The sequence below is a fragment of the Oreochromis niloticus genome, linkage group LG12 (assembly GCF_001858045.2).
Source record: "Oreochromis niloticus isolate F11D_XX linkage group LG12, O_niloticus_UMD_NMBU, whole genome shotgun sequence".
Classification (NCBI taxonomy): Eukaryota; Metazoa; Chordata; class Actinopteri; order Cichliformes; family Cichlidae; genus Oreochromis; species Oreochromis niloticus.
In genome coordinates this window covers 30,628,866-30,643,333 of record NC_031977.2, presented here as the reverse complement: position 1 = coordinate 30,643,333, position 14,468 = coordinate 30,628,866, and the positions used below count along the sequence as shown (strand labels likewise).

Sequence of the window (14,468 nt, the reverse complement as noted above, 5' to 3'; positions counted from 1 at the left end):
ATGAGGAGAGCCAGGGAAATGTTGGCATGTCTGACTGTTAGGCCAATTGTAGTGTTAAGAGGTGAGAATTGAAGCCAGGGCCCAGGTGGAAAGTGTGAATCCAGGAATCATCACACATCTTAATTTTAACACACAGCTCCAAGCAAATATCAAGTGTTGTGAAGCAGAGAAGTAGAGGATTACAAACTGACTTTTAGTCCCATCATTGGCGTTTTTTCTGGTAGTGATTTATTGGAGAGGGCACCAGAGTGGTGCTGAAGAAAGAACCCTAACAGCCCCCACATTTCATTTTTATAGCCCGCTATAAAATATCCGAGCGAAAACAGGGGGAAACTGGGCAGAGGGGAAATGTCACATTATTCCCCTGCAAAGAAAGGAGCACAAAGCCTCAGGAAAAGGACAAGAGCTCTCATTTCTACGCTGAGACTTAGCAAGGCTCATTTTGGAAGTGAATATCACATCGCTAATTATCAGCCTGGTTGGATTTTGAGCTGATTTCTTGTTATGAAATAGATGTTAATTCTAACTCTTGGTGTTGAGCTCGGATGTTGCGTCCTAATAATTATGCAGTTTTACGCTTAAAAAAAGACACTTTTTTTCAGACCTGAAGCACTTCTTTGACATTTTGGTAATACTTTGTGACATTCATAAGAAGAGCATCACACAAATGGAAATCCTGATTTATATTTCATTTCTTCCTTCTAATCCACTGTTCCTAAAGGGCTGCTATTGGACTGCATTAGTATGAGGGTGTGAATTGCTTGAAGGTTCAGTGGGTGGTAGAATAGCTTTGCCATCCATTTGATGGCTATATATATGCAGGTGTGTGTGTACTGTAGGATTTATGAGTGTTCGGTATGGCTTCTAATGCTTTTCCCTTACATAGATGAGATAATGGAAATGCCAGAGTGAAAAGTGTTCCCCAAGTTGATTGTAATTGAATCTCCACGATGTCAGGTGCAAATTTGAGGTCAGACAAACTGCAGCCAAGTTGTCCACTGGTGGTATTACTTTATTATGATCCCAAGGTGCTGCTTTGTTAAATTGAGGAAGTTAATAGAAGTGTCCTGCAAGAAGATGTACAGTGTTGCAGTAAAGCATCTCCCATCAACATTATAGTAATATCAGAAGTATAGAAGGAACAAACTTCCTGTACTAAAACTTACTGCTTATTTAAGCAGGTTTTTGTGTTTGGTTTACAGATGGTTTGGTTTCTTTCGTCTTCGTTTTGAGATGTTAAGAGATTTCTGTCTCCATTCAGTGATGCACACCACTGCTGGATATGTTTGGGGAACGATAATGATCTCCTGATTGTATAGTATTATATTATAATGCACATTTTATCATTTTATCTGTGTCTCCAAGACGTAATTTGTTCTGTTCAGACCACTTTGGCTTGTGGTCCTACGTCCGGGTTAAATAATATTTAATCATGTTGTGATACTTTGTTTTCTTAAACCATAATCTCTAGTGTTTTGCTGCATTGCAGATCGCAGCACGTTGTTGTCCTTGAAGCAATTAACTTCTGCCTTATACAGACTGATATTGACTGACTGATCTTTGCTGATGCCGGTGTTCATCTTTTGCAATGCTTTTGGAGTTTGAGTGAATACAAATAGTAGATTGGTCAATCTGAGTTATTTTGAAAAATCACTTTTGGAGCTAGGCGGTTTTAAAGTATTTCCTGCAACTTGGTTTGTGGTGTACAAAAAAGTTAACAGTGTGATCAGCAGCAGTGTCCTGTTTCCTCAAGCCTCACTGTCAACAGCTTTCATTCGGGTATGTTTTGTGCTGAAGAAATTGTTTAAACAAAAACTGATCTGCTGATTACCCAAAGCAGTGAGGACTGTTTATCTCAAAGCATACACCAGTCAGCCACAACATTAAAACCAATGACAGATGAAGTGAATAACACTGATCATGTGGTCGCAATGCAAATTATCTGCTGGGAAACCTCAGGTCCAGGCAGTCATGTGGATGCTACTTTCACACGTACCCCACCCCCTCCTGCCACGCACTGGGACAATGCTCCCAGCCACACTGCGAAAAATGCTCCGGAATGGCTCGAGAAACATGGCCCGGCCTCCAGAATCCCCGGATCACACTCCGATTGAGCATCCGCAGGATGTGCCATAACAGGCCAGAGCCACAGTGGCCCCACCCTGCAACCCACAGCACCCAAAGGATCGCGTGCCAACATCCTGTTGCCAGACACCCAAAGGCGATCCTGTGTCCATGATCCAATCAGACCGAGCTGTTTTTGTGGGCTCACATCACCTACGCATTATAGGCAGGAGGTTTCAATGTTGTGGCTGATCAGTATATAGTTTCTGTTGCTGCTGTGAAATCATTTTATTTCCCTTAAACATATCCTGGTGGAGGCTCAAATCTCAGAAACTGATATTTTCCAGGCACGTTTAAACCAAGATTATTGACATATAAGATATCAATAAAAGTAAGGTAAAAAGTATGAGGCTTGTTTGCCAGCAAGGCAGGACACAGGAAGATCACAACTTCACATTTAGCACAAGTAGACCATGAGAGAGCAACAATAGACAGTAGACTATACATATCAGCCTACAACTAACAAGCCCTCTTCTTCAATACATGCATTCATGGAGCACAGCAGCGGGCAGCAGTTTGCATGCTAAATCATCCAAGTCAATTAAAGAGTCTTCTCTCAGGCAGTAAATTGCCAGACTCTGATCTGCTGTTGACCTCAAATCCCTATCCAGACAAGCCTCTCGCCACCACTTTGCAATCAGCATTTCTCCACTCTCCAATTCGGCAAAATGATGAATGTGACTCTTTCAAGTTTTTTTTTTCCATATCTTCAATTGTTTAAACAAAAGTCAGTGTAGAATCTCGAGTTAAGTTTATCTCATGAAAAAAAGTTAGGACATTCCACAACATAGTCTGAAGTGAAGGATGTTTTTTCAGTAGTTACGTGCAGTTTCCGTGCCAGGCATCATACATTTTGGGCTTAACGTAAAGGAAACCTTTTGAACAGCAGCCAGCTAACAACAGCTGTTTTTCTCAGTCTTCGTCTGTAAGCCCCTCTTTCCTTCAAATGCGGAGCTTCGGAGCCTTTGAGGCAAAATGCAATGTGGCTATAATTGGCTCAGTACCAAAGTGTGTGGCTCACTCTGAGCAAAATGAGTCAATCAGCGTAATTGTGCCAATTAAATGTCCAAACATCTTCTGTGATCTACCTCTGGGTATGGGAGTGTTTCAACAAGCTCATCTACTCAGAGCCAAGCAGGCAATCTGTGACGCACACAGAGGTGAATGCAACCTCAGACACACACACATATACACACACACAGACAGACACACTTTATGCAGTATATATACATAAAATGGATTTCCGCATTAAGGTTTCTGCCGATCTGCCCTATGCTACCTCAGCTGTCTGCTTTCCACCTTCCATTTTGACCCTCACACACACTCTGTATGTGTGAAAGCTGGCAGCTCGAGGCAGGATTGATTATATTTCCCAGTTATTTGGGCTTGCCTGTTCATTTAGCCCCGTGGATGATGTTCTAATGCTTTTACTGAAAGGGTGTGTGCAGGTGTGTGTGTGGGTTAGAAAAAGGATAAAATGCTATCTGGGCTCCAGGCTTTTGGTGAAAGCTCAGAGAGGGGGAGCACACTACATCATGTACTGTTCAAAGATGTCAGTAGGTCAGATTTGGGTTGGGTGGTCTGCTGGATGGATGTTTTTTTAATGCTAATGGCTGTAATTCATGCCTGACTTTTGGAGCGATGATTAAGAAAGTGCACTAAATTACATAAGTGGCAGCACTATCTTAGGTTTGTTCTTGGAGTCTTATTTCAAATAGGACTATTATGTGTTGACAGGCGCAGAAAGGAAAGAAGAGGAAGAAGAAATGGAGAAAGGGTGTATACATCAGTGGTTTTATGCTTGGACCCAGTTTTTTTGCTCTTTTCCGCCATTTTAACAGTAGCCTCGGGGTAAACAAACAGGTGTCTGCCTCCAATTTGGGTGGAGCGACAGACAGATCTGGACTCATGATATCAAGTCCAAATTTACTGGCAACTAAGGCTGGTTTCCTGTGAACATGGGAAAATTTTAGGTTGAGAGAGATGATCGTGACTAGATGAGCCTTTTCTTTAAGACTCCCATGGCTAACAGGATGCAATAAAGAAAGCCATGTTTGCTAGGAATTCAGAGTAAAAGCTTTAAGGAGCTTAAACTTCAGTTCAACTCTGAAAAGTCTTCTTTGTCAGTACCTCATTCTCAGTGTGAAAAGAGAGGAGGAAACTCAGGATAGTGTGTTAGATAGCAGAATAAAAGACATGGAAACGCCCTTCACAACTGTGCGCACAAAAGGTGAAACAGGATAGTGCAGCGCTGCAGGGCTTTGTCAAGATGCTACAATGAGGTGTGTCAAAAGAGATGAAGAAAAGGTTTTTGGCAATTACCGTCAGCGCTAAAAAATAGCGATGTCATCTTAGAAGGCTTCTTTAGTCAGCACAGAGTGTATTTTTCCAGTTTGGAATAATCTTGAAATGGAGCTTAAAGAGATGAAGCAGACCAAGTTGCGCTTCCGCTGCACACTTGCTGCTTTGACTTTATTTATTGACAAATTAGAAGTTACTGTAAAGGTCATGATTTACAAAGCTGGATGATTACCCTGGAGATATGGAGCCTGCACAAGGCTTTTAGGTATTTCTATCTACAATCCCACATCTCATCGCTTTTGTAAGTGAAACTGAAAAGGAAAGGCACTGAGGGGCCCATCAGCCTTATTCTCATGGGTTTAAAAGGCCTTGATGAGGATCAAAAGAGGCCATAGCCTCAGACAAAAGCTTGGCCCCATCAGCCATCCTTTTTTTTTAGGTCTGTGTCTGGCCCAGAACAAAGAGGCTTTCCCCCCAACCTCTAACTAGACCAATTGGACTGGCTCTTGACTGGCATGCAGGGTCGAGCCTCCAGAGTACAGAGGAAGGGGTGAAACCAGCAAGCACCACTGGGTGCTACTAAGGATGACTGACACAGCTGAGATAATCTCCTTCTGAAACATAGTTGAGTATTCAGTCGATAGCCGGTCTTTGTGTTGTTATGTTTTTGATCTGATGTCCCACTATCAACTCTTCTTCCCATTCACTTTCCGTCTTTTTCTTTTCAGCTCTCCTCAATCTTTACTCCGAGAAACACCAATCTAATGCATTCACCCATCATTTTTTAATAATAGATATCTCAGTATGTGCAAAATTTCCTCATTTCCACTTTTCTTTAAACAAAAAATGTGCACAACAACAAACATCTGGCAAAGAGCAGGGCAAACACCAACCAGTTTTTAAATGAAGCTGGTTGTTAAACAGGGAAACATGGCAAATTATGTGCTGCTGTACTGCCAGATTATAATTTTATAATCACAAGAGGAGCTTCAACTATTCTTCCCACTATTTGTTTCTTGTTTAAAATTATCCAATGCAGGCAAATGATTGTTATAATTTTCTGCAGGAATCCTGATGGGGATGTTCAGCCATGGTGCTACATTGCAGATCATGAGGACGGGATCTACTGGAGATACTGTGACATCCCTACATGCCAGAGTAAGAGACTGCCACTCCTTTATCTCGCTCTCTGTCTTCATCCCTTCCATGCCCTCAGGGGCAAATCTTGGGCATACGGACCAACCACTTTCATTGCTATGCTCATCTTCTCGCCTGCTATGAATAGCTTTTATAGACTGCGGTGGCTTGTACACAGCTATTATCATCTAAAAAATGTCTCTAATTGCCTTCCGTCACTCCTCCTCCTGCCATGCCTGGGCCTGTCTTTACTTTAATGCAAGCTGTCACTGCCTACTTGTGTGTGTGTGAATGTGTGTGTGTGCATTTTTGTATATATCTATCTTCATAAGTTTCCCCCTTTGGTTTTGCAGCTTGTTTTGACATGCTTTTATGATGTGAGCAACTATGTGCATCTACCAGTTTGTGGATGCTTTTGTGTGTTTTGTTCGCATGTGGGTGTGAGAGTTTCCCTGTCCAGTAATTCCGGGATTAATATGTGTGATGGACTGTTTACACAGGGAGATTTAGTGCTTCTGTGTGTCTTCTCTGCTAGTTTGGCACATATCTAGAAAGAGCTGCCTGTCTTTAATCCCGGTGCTTTTGTTCCCTCCACCTTTTTAATCGCTCCTGTTGAAAACAGACTCTGATGGATCAGCCTAACACTGTTTTTGATGCCAAATATCTGAATACCCGCAGAGGAGATTCAGATCTAGTGATTTACGGCAAGTAACTGGTGCACATGCTGATGTTATTAAATGCAAACAATGTGTTGTTATAAAAGTGCCAATAAAGTTGGGAAACAAATATTATTTTAATAACTAAATGAATCTGATAAGTGAACACAATAGGAGAGATAAAGGCAAAAAAAAAATTTACCAAGCAGAGCTTGACTGATTTGTTTAACTTACAGAAATATTCCATTTTCCTCTTCAGTCATGAATAACATTCCATTTAATCTAATCAAACCCTACTTTATCACTGTGTGCCTGAGATTCCTTCTCTATCTTTATGTATTTTTCTATTATTATTTTTCCAAATCCTTATCTATTGCACTTCTCCTGTGGCTGCCTGAGATTTTCATTCCTTAATATTTAATGTGTGTAGTGTTTCGTTATATCTGCAGTGGTTACCACTGTCACCCCATAGCATTAAGGGTCTAACCTGTTGTGCAGCTGGGATCTTTCTGTGTGGAGTTTGCACGATCTCTTTGTCCCACCACGGGGTTTCTCTGTGGTTCTCTATAGTGTGAAAACTTGTCTTTTTTAAAGTGTCAGCCCCATGTTTGCCCCCGTCTCCTTACTACCAGCTGAGCCTCTGGTCTTTCCATGTCTTTAAAAAACATAAGCAGGTATAGCTGATAGATGGATGGGTTAGTGGGTTTTAGCTTTGATGCTCTAGTCTGGAAATCCTAATTAAACAAAAAAGAGGTAAAAAAGAAGAAGAAAATGCAGCCTGTCTTGGAACTTGAGGTAAAACAGTAGAAATAGTGCAGGTGCAAAGCTGCAAAGCTTGCAGTAGGTACTACTAGGCACTACTAGGCCTCAAGAACCTCCCAGCCCCTCTAGCTATCCCACCATTATCCTGTCTGAGTAGCATGCCTGACTAAAGCCTGCTGTTTGAATGGCCCGGAACCCATTAACCCGTCTAATAATGCCTGTTGGCTGCACGGCCTGTGTGTATAGCCATAGTTATCCTCAGTATATTATGCATATAGGAGCTTGTCTGTATCCCATTAGAGTTTTGACTGACCTATTTCAGACAACTGTCCATTTAGCACAGTGTGTTTTTCCTCCCAAACCACAAAGGTTTGCAAGAGCAGTGTGTACATTGAGAGCTTGTCACTGTCTTCGGTAAAATTAGGCCAGCTTTTATTCCGTATGGGTATACCATGTGCTGGTTGAGCCTTGTTTTTGTTTGGGATCCTAGTACTGCGTATGTAACCCATCCTTGTGACATGTGGCCAATTTTCAGCTGCCCAGAGCTTTGCCCATATCAAGTGCTGCCTTACATGATCGTTCCCTTTTTTGTTTGGCTGTTGAAAGTTAGATAGAGCAATGAAACATAAGAAAAGGAGATGGGGTGTGCTGCGAGCCAGGCATTCAGTGTCATGAAAACATGCTTGTTTGGTGGAGACGGTTTCTCCCTGCAGGGGTACGAGGCAGCTTTCAGACACGAATGCTCTGTCTCATCTATTGTAAAACCACAATCGCCACGTGGTGCCTCACCTTCTGGCGCTGCGTGTTCTCAATCTTCTGCGTTTGAAAGCTTCGGCTGCCAAGTGAGAGAATGCTGATGTTCTTTCGGTGTCAGTGTTCTCAGTCTGCGGCTGGCTACAATAGCCTCAAAAACACTGTGGTGTGCCAGAGGAAGGGCAACAGTGGTCTGTGTTTTCATTTTGTCTCACTTTTGTTTTGTCTGTGCTTTCGTTTTGTCTGCTTTTTTGCTTACGTTTGATGTCGTGTGGTTGGTAGTGGGTCGCCACTCGCTGAGCCACCTGCCGCAGCCTTGCTAGTGGTTCGTCTGTGATCCAGCTGGGTTTCCTGTCATCTAGGGTCATGCCACCCCTGTTGAGGGTGACACACCCTGATGGAGCATCCACAGACAGGCAGGTCACACAAGGCCAGGAACACATCATCTGACAGTGTGGATTACAGCGTAGGTCAGTACATTTGTTGATCTTAGTAATCCCTCATGGCAGCGTCATGTGGTGGAATTGTCTAAACATTTCAAAAAGGCACGCTGTCAGTGCACGTCTGTACACAATGACAGCTGCGCAGCAAGTTATGTCTTAAAGGTAGAGCCCCTTCTCGTTGCCAGATCGGTAAATGCTCGCTGTCATTATATATTGAAGTCCAGATCTTGCTTCCAACATCAGCCTTGCTCTTCTGACAGCAGTTCTAAACACTTACACATAACTAAAATCTCAATTCCCCTAAAATTATCTCATTATTAAACTTCACTGAATGTTAAGAGTTCTTTTGAGTAATGTGACTCTTTCATTCATTGTGAAATAATTTTCTCAGCGTTGTAGGTGAGTTGAATGCTGATGCATTTTAACCAGGCTTTTAGTGTGCCGAGAGGACTGTATGTTTTAGCAATGAGCTGTATAAAGCAACAAGTCCACTCAAGTCCTCCGACTAAGTGATCATATCTGTCGTGTCTTCCTAAACCCATACAAGTATTCCTGAAACAACATACACAACGTGATAACATGCACGTCAGAAGACCTCAACACACCCATTTTTTGACCCAGAGACTGGAGGTTAAAGCTTGTCTGTGATGGGTTTGGGTTGATATGCACACTTTTGATAAAGTTAAACTCAACGCGAAAAGCTCCCTTTTGCAGGGTGCCAAGTTAAAGGTGACGGCACTCATTTTTTACATGCAATTTTTCACGCGTTCCACAGAGGCCATACTGTAGATCATAACAGCTTGTAAAGTCATTTTCTGAGGAAGGATATATAAAGGATGGACATGGCAACACTGATGTCACAAGTAAAGTTGTAAATTCCTGTTGTGACACCTCAAGCTGAGCATTTTGATCATGGCTGTCTTGTTGTCTTGACCGTGGGGTGAATGTGTCAGAGCAACCGTCCTGCCTGCTCGTGTTCTAGTGACTCGACAATGACAAGACGAGTCTGCCCTAAATAATAATATCAGTAGAGACCAGAAGTTCATGAGGAAAGTGTTTGCTGAAGAGACTTTTTTTAACCAAAAGAGTCACTGCTGGGTATTAGAAAGAATGCATTTTAAGGAACTTCAGAACTGGTTTTACATTTCAGACTTAAAAGCTACATCCATCCTTTACATACAGTCTGTTGGGAGGATGGAATTTTCTAATGAGGTGGAAGGAAAACCTGCGACCAAACCAGCAGGTTTATTAAATTTAAAACAAAGCCAACTGCTAAATCCATTAATTCAAAGTGAGACAGTAAGTGGGAGGTAAAAGAAAAATGAGTTTGCGGTTACTTGCATTGACAGCAGATTCATCAAACATTAGCTCAGTTTGAAAATATGCTTCACTCACTTGTTAAAACATGCAATCATATTAGTGATTGATAAGATGACAAAAAAAACACACACAAAAAATCTGGTTAAAATTATAAACCTAACTTTTTACAAAGGATTCTGTTGCTGTACGTCTCTGTTGTGATGTTCTGAAATGCTTGTTTACATGACCACTGACAGTGTGATGGTTCCTTCCCTAAAGCATTCCATACTGCAGAGACATTTTCTTTTGGTGTGGCTCCTTGAAGCTGACATGCATTTGCTTGATGCTATGCGCTGACTGGATTTGACTGACAGAGTGAAACTGTCAGGGTGAAGTCCTCAAGCGTTTGCCAAGATAAAGTCGCTTTGATGTGCACATTGGAAGCTCATCTTTCAACAGCATATAACCAAGAAAAACTTGTTACGCCACTGTGTTCCTGTAGTATGGAGATGTGGAGCATTTGAGTTTTCCCCTTGGTTTACTTCACTAGAATAGTTTGAAAATACATTTTTCCATGACCAATCCTAGGAATAATACGAGTTGATAAACCCCCGCTAAGCTTGCCCATGTTGCCGATTTATTTCAAGTTATATAGACTATGTGAGTGTGGTGTACAGTCTCTGACAATACCTGCTGGGTGGTGTTAGGATGAGAGACGTTATCTTTATGCCAATATTCCCTTAAGCTCTGTGATACTTTAAGATATCATTTTGTTACAGAGCTGTCAATGTGTTTGCACCTCACTTACAGTAAGTTATTCTTTTATCTGTTTAAACAATTGAGTGAATGTCTGACTAACGCTGCCGGTCAACATGCAACAATAGTCTCAGTATGAGCGGCACAACACTCGTCTGGCAATGCTAAGCAGTCACACCTTAAAAAGCATTAAAACAAAGCAGTAATGTGTTTGGTTCAGGTTTTATTGCTGAACGTTGAGGTAAATATGAAGTGTTGAGATAAGTGCCTTCATTTACGGTGATTTATGATGACGCTAAATGCCACTTTGAAGTTGCGGATCACCTTAGTAAACCCTGACGTACTCTTGAGTGAATGCGATCAGGTGTGCTTGTCCTTATTGTTCTTGCTCAGTGTTTTGTGAGGAAACTGAACACTGTGGATGTCAGAGGTTTATAATGTCTGACACAAGTGTTTCTTGGACTTAACTTACTTTTGAAGTTGCCATAAATGTCCATCGTCACTGCTTAAGTACAAGCTGTAAACTTTAATGAAACCCTTTCCTTGTAGTGTAGATTATTTTTTTTCCCACTATATAGAAAGATGCAGTAAACCACATCCTTCCACCCAGTTAATAATTTGGATTCAGTTAATAACAAAATGTAGAACCACTGGGTTTGTAAGGCTGTGATTAATAAAAAAAAAAACTAAAGGGCATCAACCAGGTTTTTTGACAGTTTATATAAATCTACTAAATACAGGACAGTTCAGGGTTCACAGGTGTTTTTGATTTTATATATTTATAATCAAACTATTTTTATATGGAGCTCTAATATATTTGTATATATATATATATATTAGAGCAATTTTTTATGTTTTGTAACTTTTTAATGTATTGTATTATTTAAATCAGTTTATCAGTTACTGTTCTTACTGCCCTGGAGCAACTGAAACCACATAGGGATTTCAGGGATTAATAAAGTTTTCCAATTCTGATTCTGATGGTTTTTAAAAAAGGTTTTACAGTGCGGATCCTTTTTCATCATTCCCTGATGTCCACTACTGTCCACTTTTTAGGAATAAAATGTTCTGTAAATGAGGCTCTGCTTGGTTTATGAACACAATTCTATAAAGACCTTCAGATTTTTATATAAAATTGACTTTAAACCTTTATATTGTAAATCTGTGTGTTTTATAGGAATCTACAGTGAATAGGTAAAAAGTCAAAGTAGCAGATATTGTATTAAAACGTCCGTACAGTAAAAAATGTGTTTTAAATTAAGGATTCATTTTTGAATTTTTCATTTTGCTCATTAAATATGCACTGATTTGCATAAAAGCCCAACACCTAAACTGTGTTTTGCTTTTAATGTCTTGCATTTGTTTTCTTCATGTTTTCCAAATTAACAACAGGTCATGTAGGGGTGTAGGTGAGACTCATCTAGAGGTGTCTAATGCAGGCTTGTCTTTATGTTTTCATTTTTATGTCAGAGTTACTCCTAATGTGACACCATCCAGCGCTGAGTGATTACACATGGGTGGTGTTCCTTAAGTTTAAGCTCTGGGAAAAAGGGAACGGGTTGAAGAAAGTTTTTATTTAGTATGCTATGATTGACAGGAAAACTCAAGTAAATGGCTGAATGAGTGTCTGAGACGAGGACAAGTGCGAATCAAAATAAGCAAGAGGTCAAGACAAGTTGGACATGTGGTTTGGAAGCCCAGACTGAAGCACCACAGCCCTGCCTCGTGGCTGCTGTGGTTGCCTAAACCAGGGATGCCTTCAGGTTTTGCTACTGCAGTATTTTTCTCACTCTGTCATTGTTTTTAGAGGCAGAATATTTCCCTTAGGTGGTCTTTTACCAGCTCTCACCACAGCCAGCTTTACGGCCATAATACTGACACAGGTTCAGGCAACATTGTGTGCGTGTGTGTGCACGTGTGTATGCACGTGTGTGTGCACGTGCGTGTCCCTGCACTGTTACCAGTGCAAAACCCAGTGAGATATTTAGAGTCTCAGAGAGAACATTTAATGAAGTGAGCTAATTTTGGCCTTTCCTTATTTCTTTAATAAGCTCCAGTATGTAAAAAATTATAAGTACTGAAGTTGAGGTAAGGTCGGTCATGCTGTACTTATGAGTTTTAGCTGGAGATTCTTCCCCCCACACAAACACATTTTATAATGGAAAACTGAAAATATGAGTCATTCTGTGTTGTTAAAACACAAAGAAAGAACATAACAGATGATCCGAGAGAGCCTTATAATGTGGTTTCCCTTAAAATCATTATATTCACAAAAGGATGCTCATTTTGTTAAATGGAGGCTTCTATTAAGGATGAAATAGTGTAAGTGCGTGCATGTGTTTGTGTGTGCGCGTACCCAAATGCAACTAATGCCTGAATTTAGATTTTTGACTTAAGTGCCCAGAGAGTATAAATTAAAAAAAAGTTACCTGCCAAGATTATTGTCTCCCAGCCAAATTAATTGCACATTTTTCACAGAAACTTGCCAAACTCCTTCTTTTTAAGGCAGTTTTATGTATAGTGTTCTCGCAGGTGCTCCGTGACTAGAATTAGATGTTTACTGCTTTGCAATAATGCCTCGGGAATAAAACTTTGTGCCATATATTTGGTTAACTATTCACAAACTGCAAGAAGTGAAGTGACTTTTTAAATGTTTTTAGCACTAAGCTTCACTTCTTTATGGTGTTGACATGCCCCTTTCACTTTCATTAGGCCTGTCCTTACCTGAAGAAGTGGGCGGAGGAGTTTTGAACTCACTACTATTAGCTTATTGTGACCTCTGACCTCCTTAAAGCTCACCTCCACCCACACCTGCCCTCAGGGAGAATGCCTGTATGCAGTGTTACGAGGAAACTTTTAAATGGAATCTAGAAAGTAGAGACACAAAAACAAACCAGAGGAAAATCGGATAAATATGGTCTCTCAGCCCCCGTCTCTGGCTCCTTCCCTTTCTCAACATGTCTGGGGTTAAATCAGTCAGGACCATTAGGGAATTAGATGTATTGATCACGAGGTGAGTTGGCTGTGTAGAATGTTTGCTAATGAGTAGATGGCCATTGTTTAGTGTTTCTCTTGGGAACGAGGAGGAGATGAATAGCAGGTCAGCTACTTTAGGGCTCACGAATGAGGGCTCGCTGCCAAATGTAGATCAGCTCTGCACAGGTATAATATATTTAATTTTATTTAGTGTCTGTTGTATGGCAAATGGCATTCGATCGCCTAGTGTATTTACCTGTTTTGTGTGTGTAAGTGTGTGTGTTTTGCAGGTTTGCCCATTTTGTGCTAAATTTGATCAAAATGCTTTATCATAGTCAGTCTAAGTTTTAATATTGGAAAGTAGTGACAGTGACAAAATGAGTCTGCAGTGTGTGCAGACAGTGTGTCTCACTTAATTTGGTGTTTTTAAAAGAGTCATTCTGGGAATATACTAAAAGAGTACATTTAAACCTAATTTATCAAGTACTCTGTACAGTTTTTACTTTATTACTCAAACTATAGGATATGTAAGTGTCCTGCACCCTTTGGTAGTACGACACACCCATCCCATATTTCATTTTCAAGGCAATTGCTTTTTATGCTTTTTTTAAAGGTAGGGTTAACTGACTAGAACTCACATTACAGCAGTTCTGTGAGTCCGTATAAAGACGCCCTGTAAGCCAAGTAAAAGTAATCTCCACTAATATTCTGATGTTAAACTGCTCTAATATTTGGGTTGTGCAATATTTCATTTGGCAAATGCAAATATTTGCCAATTCTCTCTGAAGCCAATGGGCCTGATCTAAATGAAGTGGGGATAAAGTTATTGTAATTCATCCCAAGCGGAGTGGGGGTGGCTGGGGGGGATTTCATGGCAGTACATCCATTAGTTGCTGAGATATTGCACTTGAAATTACAAATAATAACCTAATTAGTAGAGTTTCTTCTGGGGCACGATATATTTGGCTGTTTTTGTCTATTCGTGATCAACTTTTCTCTAATTGTAGTTCGGGCCTTCTCAAACGATCAACGAAAAATGCAAACATTTTTGGCTAAATTCCATGAAGCACAATGAATTAAATGTATTTATGGTCCATGATAATATGTGTTTTTGGTAACCACCTGATGAGTGCAGGCATGCAGACCTCATTCTCCTGCGGCACATTTATGCCTCCCAGAGGATTCATTTCAGTTTTTCTTTCAGTTTTTCGTTCATCATTGTTCTGTGTTACCCTTAAACTAAAATATCAGCTGCGTGGTC

General features: G+C 40.6%; 1 protein-coding gene across 3 annotated transcripts in view; it reads left to right on the top strand.

The window, feature by feature from the left end:
* kremen1 (kringle containing transmembrane protein 1) overlaps nucleotides 1-14,468 on the top strand; it is a 79,495-nt gene that overhangs the window by 43,605 nt on the left and 21,422 nt on the right. For all 3 annotated transcript variants that reach the window (XM_025912039.1, XM_005473627.4, XM_005473626.4), the window contains exon 5: nucleotides 5,492-5,583. In XM_025912039.1, the coding sequence (XP_025767824.1) occupies nucleotides 5,492-5,583 (92 nt within the window). The remainder of the gene's footprint in view (nucleotides 1-5,491; nucleotides 5,584-14,468) is intronic.